Source organism: Neoarius graeffei, chromosome 7 (genome assembly GCF_027579695.1).
Source record: "Neoarius graeffei isolate fNeoGra1 chromosome 7, fNeoGra1.pri, whole genome shotgun sequence".
Lineage (NCBI taxonomy): Eukaryota > Metazoa > Chordata > Actinopteri > Siluriformes > Ariidae > Neoarius > Neoarius graeffei.
Genome location: NC_083575.1, coordinates 84,217,212 through 84,226,211, shown reverse-complemented (window position 1 = coordinate 84,226,211; position 9,000 = coordinate 84,217,212). Strand labels below are relative to the sequence as shown.

At 36.7% G+C, this 9,000-nt stretch overlaps 1 protein-coding gene across 1 annotated transcript in view; it reads left to right on the top strand.

The window, feature by feature from the left end:
- Nucleotides 1–3,816: 3,816 nt before the first annotated feature.
- Nucleotides 3,817–9,000, top strand: part of si:dkey-27h10.2 (uncharacterized) — an 84,068-nt gene continuing 78,884 nt past the window's right edge. Inside the window, exons 1-8 of the mRNA XM_060926529.1 lie at nucleotides 3,817–3,935; nucleotides 4,200–4,406; nucleotides 4,857–4,910; nucleotides 5,024–5,101; nucleotides 7,095–7,124; nucleotides 7,764–7,849; nucleotides 8,079–8,169; nucleotides 8,771–8,836. Of these exons, the coding sequence (XP_060782512.1) occupies nucleotides 3,893–3,935; nucleotides 4,200–4,406; nucleotides 4,857–4,910; nucleotides 5,024–5,101; nucleotides 7,095–7,124; nucleotides 7,764–7,849; nucleotides 8,079–8,169; nucleotides 8,771–8,836 (655 nt within the window). The 5' untranslated portion in view covers nucleotides 3,817–3,892. The remainder of the gene's footprint in view (nucleotides 3,936–4,199; nucleotides 4,407–4,856; nucleotides 4,911–5,023; nucleotides 5,102–7,094; nucleotides 7,125–7,763; nucleotides 7,850–8,078; nucleotides 8,170–8,770; nucleotides 8,837–9,000) is intronic.

Below are 9,000 nucleotides of genomic sequence, written 5' to 3'. Positions count from 1 at the left end.
AATTTTTTGACATGTGTATGGTAGTTTTGTGTAATCTGCTATAAGATGGGAGAAACAAATGAAGTGATTCTCGGAGAGGACATTTTTTTTTGACAATTCAGAGTCCACTACTTCCATAGTGCTTTTAAATACAAGGCTGTAAGCTTTGTGTTAGTTGTCTCTAATATTTATGTCCCAATATCTTGACCACATTTTAGGATGAAAATAATCATTTTAGATATGTTATTTTATATTGAAAAATTAGCTGTCTCGGAGAGGACTTTTTTTTTTTACACAATTACATACTAAATTGATCAAAATAGTCTGAAAACTTACTGGCATTCAACATTAAAACTTAACTATGTTTCCAATGATATGGAACCAAATATTTGTTTTATGGTATAAAGAATGATTTAAGTGCATCCCTTTTGGAGCTACCTGTGGTCAAAAAAGCACTTTTTCTAAATGACACGAGTAATTTTGCTAAATATGACATATATTGCCATACATTCACCAAAAAATAACATTATCACCAAATTTTTTTTTGCATGGTAAATAGAGCTATCACAGGGCTACAATAAACAACCAAGTTTATTTAGTCAAGCCTTTTGATATTGAAGATAATGTGATTTTTAGCTTGCGTACCCTGATTGTAAAACAACCCATAACCATTAACTCCAGTCTCAAACAACATTTTATGCAGTAACAAAAAACATTTGTTCTTCATCGTGAGCTTGCATGCGAAATACTGTTAAAGTGAACTCTGAAGTAATTAAGTTGAAGACAGACTTTACTATCAATTAGCTAGCTAACTAGCTAGCTAGCTTTCACTGCTAGCTCACCTGGGCAAATTTTCTGTTCAGTCCTGGTGACAAACAAGTCTTAGTACAAGCTCTATATACTGTATGTTGCGCTATATATACTGCAGTTCACAGCATCAATTGTTTACCTACAACCCCGATTCCAAAAAAGTTGGGACAAAAGTACAAATTGTAAATAAAAGCGGAATGCAATAATTTACAAATCTCAAAAACTGATATTGTATTCACAATAGAACATAGACAACATATCAAATGCCTAAAGTGAGACATTTTGAAATTTCATGCCAAATATTGGCTCGTTTGAAATTTCATGACAGCAACACATCTCAAAAAAGTTGGGACAGGGGCAATAAGAGGCTGGAAAAGTTAAAGGTACAAAAAAGGAACAGCTGGAGGACCAAACTGCAACTCATTAGGTCAATTGGCAATAGGTCATTAACATGACTGGGTATAAAAAGAGCATCTTGGAGTGGCAGCGGCTCTCAGAAGTGAAGATGGGAAGAGGATCACCAATCCCCCTAATTCTGCGCCGACAAATAGTGGAGCAATATCAGAAAGGAGTTCGACAGTGTAAAATTGCAAAGAGTTTGAACATATCATCATCTACAGTGCATAATATCATCAAAAGATTCAGAGAATCTGGAAGAATCTCTGTGCGTAAGAGTCAAGGCCGGAAAACCATATTGGGTGCCTGTGATCTTCGGGCCCTTAGACGGCACTGCATCACATACAGGCATGCTTCTGTATTGGAAATCACAAAATGGGCTCAGGAATATTTCCAGAGAACGTTATCTGTGAACACAATTCACCGTGCCATCTGCCGTTGCCAGCTAAAACTCTATAGTTCAAAGAAGAAGCCGTATCTAAACATGATCCAGAAGCGCAGACGTCTTCTCTGGGCCAAGGCTCATTTAAAATGGACTGTGGCAAAGTGGAAAACTGTTCTGTGGTCAGACGAATCAAAATTTGAAGTTCTTTATGGAAATCAGGGACGCCGTGTCATTCGGACTAAAGAGGAGAAGGACGACCCAAGTTGTTATCGGCGCTCAGTTCAGAAGCCTGCATCTCTGATGGTATGGGGTTGCATTAGTGCATGTGGCATGGGCAGCTTACACATCTGGAAAGACACCATCAATGCTGAAAGGTATATCCAGGTTCTAGAGCAACATATGCTCCCATCCAGATGACATCTCTTTCAGGGAAGACCTTGCATTTTCCAACATGACAATGCCAAACCACATACTGCATCAATTACAGCATCATGGCTGCGTAGAAGAAGGGTCCGGGTACTGAACTGGCCAGCCTGCAGTCCAGATCTTTCACCCATCGAAAACATTTGGCGCATTATAAAACGGAAGATACGACAAAAAAAAAAAGACCTAAGACAGTTGAGCAACTAGAATCCTACATTAGACAAGAATGGGTTAACATTCCTATCCCTAAACTTGAGCAACTTGTCTCCTCAGTCCCCAGACGTTTACAGACTGTTGTAAAGAGAAAAGGGGATGTCTCACATGGCCTTGTCCCAACTTTTTTGAGATGTGTTGTTGTCATGAAATTTAAAATCACCTAATTTTTCTCTTTAAATGATACATTTTCTCAGTTTAAACATTTGATAAGTCATCTATGTTCTATTCTGAATAAAATATGGAATTTTGAAAGTTCCACATCATTGCATTCCATTTTTATTTACAATTTGTACTTTGTCTGTCCCAACTTTTTTGGAATCGGGGTTGTATGTTAAAATGTAATTGCACTTACCCATTAGAAGTACAGAAGAGGAAGAAAATGGCGAGGACTTGCAGTTTCGTCTCCAAAAAGAACGGAGTGAGATACATGTACTGGAGCGGAGGCAGAGCTTAATTATACATGTATCTCTGCAGGGTTAAGTTAACACTGATGTGATCAACTCTGTAAAAAAACTCCAACACTGGACACCATTTAACTCTGAATATGTTCAAATTACACTTTAGGAGTTAAAATCAACTCCTAAATGTTTAACCCTGAAATTTTAACTCTCCAATTTTTGCTGTGTACTGTCCTGAAAACATTAAAATTGAGTTGTCCAATGAGATTTTTTTGTTTGTTGTCTCGAGGCTGAGAAGAGTTTAGAGCTGCTCACTCACTGGTTAGGACTTCATTGCTGGGACAGAAGGCCATGGCAGTGTATGTTTATGTAAGAAGTGACAGATGAATTAACCAATCAGATTTTGATTTATAGTGGGAGGGACCAAAAATGTATCACCCTTGGCCTTCTCGAAGGCCAATGCGAGCTTAACCATGAGTCGGCGCCATCAGCGCAGCAGTGAAGTCACCTTCTAGCCGGTGTAGCGTTCATCAGTAGAATTAATGAATCCTAATAAAGCGGTCAAGGCAGTGCTATCGAGAGCAAGTAGCACAGGCTAATGACTGAGAAACTAAGATTTCTGTCTCCAGACTCTTTTTCCATGCTGCACGCTCACTACAGTATTTTTCACTCAGACTTAAGTATTCATTTCCCTGTGTAATTTACTTAGCTACTTTTAAAATCAACATCAACAGCTACACACAGTGGAGCCACCTGGCAGCCTGCCGTTAATCCCTTGCAAAATCCTTTGCCCTGTTGCTTTTTTGGTGTGTCTGGCTAACTTTTTGGCTGAGCTCAAGTCCCAGCTCTAATAGTAACGTTTTACAACTGCTATATAAGATATAAAGGTGTGTGCAAACACTGGCTTTGCAACTCAGATATTACAGAGCTGTAAGTATATTTCCCAATCAAAACTTGCTGTAAAATATCAATGTATGTCAAAGACAATTATATTTTACTTTTGCTTGTGCAAAATGAGTGATAAGTGCAATTTTTTTGCATTGACTATAATTATTTTGAATTATTTTTGTAGTGATGTTGTTTCTCAAACTTAATTCATGAGCTTTAAAATGGCCAAAAAGCTAGCCTAAAAGTATGCAGCTTCCTTTTTCACAACCATTTGAGCAACCACTAGAATATCCTGTAGAGGATTTCACACATTCGGCAGAGTGCACGCACATACATACACGCACACACACATACACGCACACACACATACACAAAACAGTGCCTGAGCTTGAACAGCATGGGGAAAATGAGCATCACCTTTTATGTTCTTACAGTCTTTGGTATGTACCTTAATTATTTTAAAGTAACAATGCTTGTGTAGATGGTGTAGCATGATTATACCTAATAAATAATGGTGCAAGATCATGTTTTGCTGTAGTGACAAGAAACTTAATGATGTATTTAGCCAATAATTAATTGCTAGGATATGAATAACATATTCAAGCTCCCTATATAGGCCACTCTCCATATAAAAATCATACTTTTTTAATACATTGCAGTATCTTGTGTTTTTACGATGATTGGTGCTCTTTTATGTCACACAGGAACCCTGTTGGTGCTAACATTTGCTGAGCAAATGAACTCAGATGAGACTACTGTTAGCATTACTACAGGCCCTGGATCAGTCCCCGAGAATGTTAATACTAATATGACTAGGTCAGTGAATGTGACTAATGATACTGGTGCAGAGGCCAATGACATGACCACAGCAGAAAACTCTCCCGTGAGCACGACTATGTCACCAAACGAAGGTAGCAGTTTGTTGACTTTCACTGGCCATGGAAAAAATATAGCATTTTGTTTAAAAAAAGGGGGGGGGGGGGGGGGTAGTTAATTAGAAATGAACTTGCTTTGTTATATGCACTTATGTGGTGGTTTGGTAATGGTGGGAATGGGGAAAGTATTAAAGATTATCCATATCTGCCACAATATTGGTACATTAATCAATTTATAATAATAATAATAATAATAATAATAATAATAATAATAATAATAATAATAATAATAATAAAAACTAATATGTTGGTTTAAATGTCTAAAAAAATTTATTTGATAGTAATTTGTGTGACTTGGGTTACCTCTTTAACCATCATGTTGCCTTTCTTGAAGGAAGTTCACACGTATGTGATTGTACCAAAAGATTATATTGATACCAAGGTTGTTGTTGTTGTTTCACACTGATTTGTTTGATTATTTTCCAGGAGAAACTATGACAAATGCATCTGATTCTGAGACAACAACCATGACAAATAAAGGTACAGATGATGATATTCATATCTACAGTACATGCTGTACACAAATGATATATTAACCAAAAACACTATGAAATTTTACAACATAAAATACCTAATATCTTCTATTTAACTAGTCTCTACACAAGGACCAAACGTCAAACCAGAAACCACAAGAACCACACCCACAACCACAAAGAAGACACCAACCACAGGTAAGTGAGCTTGGATTTACAGGATAGCGGTGTAGGATGTCATGACAGTGATGGACACTGAGGTTCAATTTGTGTTACAAGACTGACAACCGGTGTCATAGTGCTTAACACGAAGGGATTGTGCTGTAATAGGAAAGTCATCAGCGACAGGGTGGGGTGATGAGGCCTGATGCAAAGCAGAGTTACTCCTACTACCAGGAAGTTGATTGGGTTCCTATAACAGCACAACCTAAAATGTTTTATTCCTCTTATATTAATTATACGGACATGAGTGCTTTACTGGGAAATACACCACTTGTATTTTATATGAGCGCCATCCAGGACATAGAGATTCAAAACTGTGATATAAATCTCTGTCACTCATGAGGAAATCAGTGAATCGTTTTGATAAATTTGGGGATGTTTTGTTTGTGAATGTGTTGATATAATAAAAAGAAAATCACAATCACATTGGCTTGAAGATTTGAAGTTTATCTTCTCATGTTGAAAAACTCATTTTTCATACAAAACACATTGTGGATTGGAGTGACATATTTAAATAATATTGGCTGGCATTTAGTGGTCTATCAGATATATTCCATTCAATCACCATGATATTGAACGAGTCGAAGATGAGTAGCTGAATGGAATATATCTGATATACCATGAAAAAAGCCAACCAATATTATTATTATTATTATTATTATTATTATACACTCTCTTTATATCAGCATTCTTGAAGGCCAACGCTAGCTTACCTGCGATTCGGTGCTGTTAGCGCAGCAGTCCAATTACCTTCCAGCCAGTGTAGTGTTAGTGAAGGCCAATGCTAGCGCAGTCAAGCTAAATATATATATATTTTTTCCCTGTGTAATTTACTTAGTTACTTTTAAAATCAACATCGACAGCTACACACAACAGAACGACCTGGCAGCTAAAATTCTCTCAAAAGCTTCTGTATTTAATGAAGCAAACCTGGTGGCCATGTTTGTTTACAAATGTCCCAGTTGCTCGCTAGTGCAGAAGTTCTACCTCTCCAACATGTGATGTCATGTTGTCTTGACAACCATGCAATATCGTAAACCATATTCAATGCTCATTCTCCATTGGGTAGAGTAATGCAATACATGTAAGAATAAGCGATATGCTAACAACATTGCATGCTATCAAACCAAATGAATTAAACCCACTAGAAGGGAATAGAACATGTTTTTATTCCATTGAAAAAGTGTCCTGTATGGGGGGTGTCGTTGCTCAGGCGGATAAGGCGCCATACCATAAATCTGGGGACCCGGGTTCGATTCCGACCCGAGGTCATTTCCCGATCCCTCCCCGTCTCTCTCCCGCTCATTTCCTGTCTCTACACTGTCCTATCAATAAAGCTGGAAAAAGCCCCCAAAAAAATATTAAAAAGAAAAAGTGTCTGTATGGATAATATTTCACTCCAATGACATCACTCCCAGTGTTGTTAAAATGGTGAACTAGTTCAAAATTAAAATTAATTTGATTAACTTGATTGCAGAGTGGAGTGAAGATATGAAGTTTATCTTCTCGTATTGAAAATATTTTCACTTGTTCTCTTCACTCACTCATGAATATGTTCACCACTCGAAGATAAGCTTGATATCTTATATATACTACAGCAATTTGACTATTTGTACTATTATGTGATGAATAATATCATACCGTATCATACTTTTTAAAATCAGTTTTTAGTTATTTTGAATGCTGTGGAATGATGTAATATTGTAGACTGTTACAAAGACGCATATCTTGTTACAAAGAGCTGACACTGGAGCCTCCTTCTGTAAATGTTTAATAATTATCGAAGCACATTTTACATCATGTCTGTATGATATATTTAAGTTTTAAGATTGAATTAGTCACACTCTAGCTTTACATCTTTAAAGCCTTTTATGATTCTCAGTTTAATTTTGACTGTTTTCTTTATATACATAATACAAATCTGTGCATCTTCAAGTTACAAACTGGTCATAACATGTTTTATTTTCAGCCACTCCTAGAGGAACACCAAGAAAAGCAGGTAAAGATCATCACTTATTAAACACTTAAACAAATGAACACTGTTTGAGTTAATTAATCAAGAAGTCAGCTCAAATAAACAAGCTAGAAACAGTTTAGAAATATACAGTACTGTGCAAAAGTCTTAGGTCCAAACGTTCATTTTCCAGCACAAAATTAAATGTTACAGAAAAAAAAAGTTTGTATCTGAGCAGCATATTACATAAGAGAGCACTTTTCAGATTAAAAAAGAAAACATAATGAAGGCTGCTGGGTTTTGGTGCAAAATGAAGAAGTGAGTGTGACAGTCAAAGTGTCCAGAAGAACTGTGGCTGCTTCTGTAAGATGCTCAGTAAAACTTACAGCTCATGTCCTTATAAAACTGCACTCATTGGACCTGAGGCTACTATTTTTTTTTAAAGCAAAGGATCGTCTCACACCAAATACTGACTTTGTTTCATTTACCTTACTGCTTACTGTTTGTAATATCTTTTTTTTTTTAATGTTGAAACATTTCATTTCATTATTTTTAAGCCATTTTTGGTCGACAGCATTTCTCTACACATGCCTTCTTGCACAAGATTTCTGCAGAGTACTGTGTGTACAGTGCATTGTGATTTTTGTTGAAATGATGATGAAATGATTTGTATCTTTCTTTCAGTGTATGTCACTGCCTTGCTTATTATCATTTTGGGTTTGGCTGTTTGTATTGTTGTCACCATGATCTGCATTAAACAGAAGGGCAGGGTAAGAAATTTCTCAGAATTTCTCATAATTTAGCATTCATTAATATATTTTATTTTACTTCTTTTTAGATTTTGAGAACATATAGCTTATTCCCAAATCACATGTTTTGATGATCTTTTTAGTCTTCACTTTAGTCTACACTTCTGACATGATTGAATTCATATTGTTATTGTTTAATGTTTTCCGAATATAGCTAATATGCACTCATATTAATATTCTTGTCTATTAGAGGGTCTCTGTAAATATACAAAAGAAAAATGAAGATGCTCACATTCCACTTGCTTCAGTGGAGCCAGAAATGTGTGAAAGCTCACCTAAAGGTTCTTCTACACACTACATCACATTACACGAGAAAACATAAACTCCTCATACTTTAAACAACACTGTACTGATACACTATCTATCTATCTATCTATCTATCTATCTATCTATCTATCTATCTATCTATCTATCTGAGTGTGTGTGTGTGTGTGTGTGTGTGTGTGTGTGTGTGTGTGTGTGTGTGTGTGTGTGTGTGTGTGTGAGAGAAACAGAGACAAGAGAGAAGAGAGAGACACACATGCAAACAAGAGAGGGAGGCACACAAGAGAGAAGAGAAAGAGAGACATGAGAGAGAGGAGAGAGGGACACACACGAGAGAGAGACACAAACAAGAAAGAGAGACAGAGACGGGAGAGAGACACACAAGAGAAAGAAAGACATGAGTGAAGAGAGAGAAAGACAAGAGAGAAGAGAGAGACATGAGAGAGAGACGCACACAAACGAGAGACACACAAGAGAGAAGAGACAGATACAAGAGAGACAGAGAGAGACACGAGAGAGAAGAGAGAGAGACAAGAGAAAGACACAAAAAAGAGAGACACAAAAAAGAAGAGAGATGAGAGAGATATAGTTTATTTTGTTTTGTTTTTTCAAATACAGACATGAAAACGTCAGTTGAAGAGTCTTCCCCTCCTGAGACCGTACAGAAGACTGAAGAGGAAAAAGGTATTACGCATGTGGTTTTATAAAATATCACTATACATCAATTAGACACGAGGATCCTCAGGAATAAAACAGGGCTTTGCTGTTATAGGACAATAATCAAATATGTGGTGCCTATGTTCATTATTTTCCTGTAAAACCACATCCCAAAGGGTTTTATTCCTCTT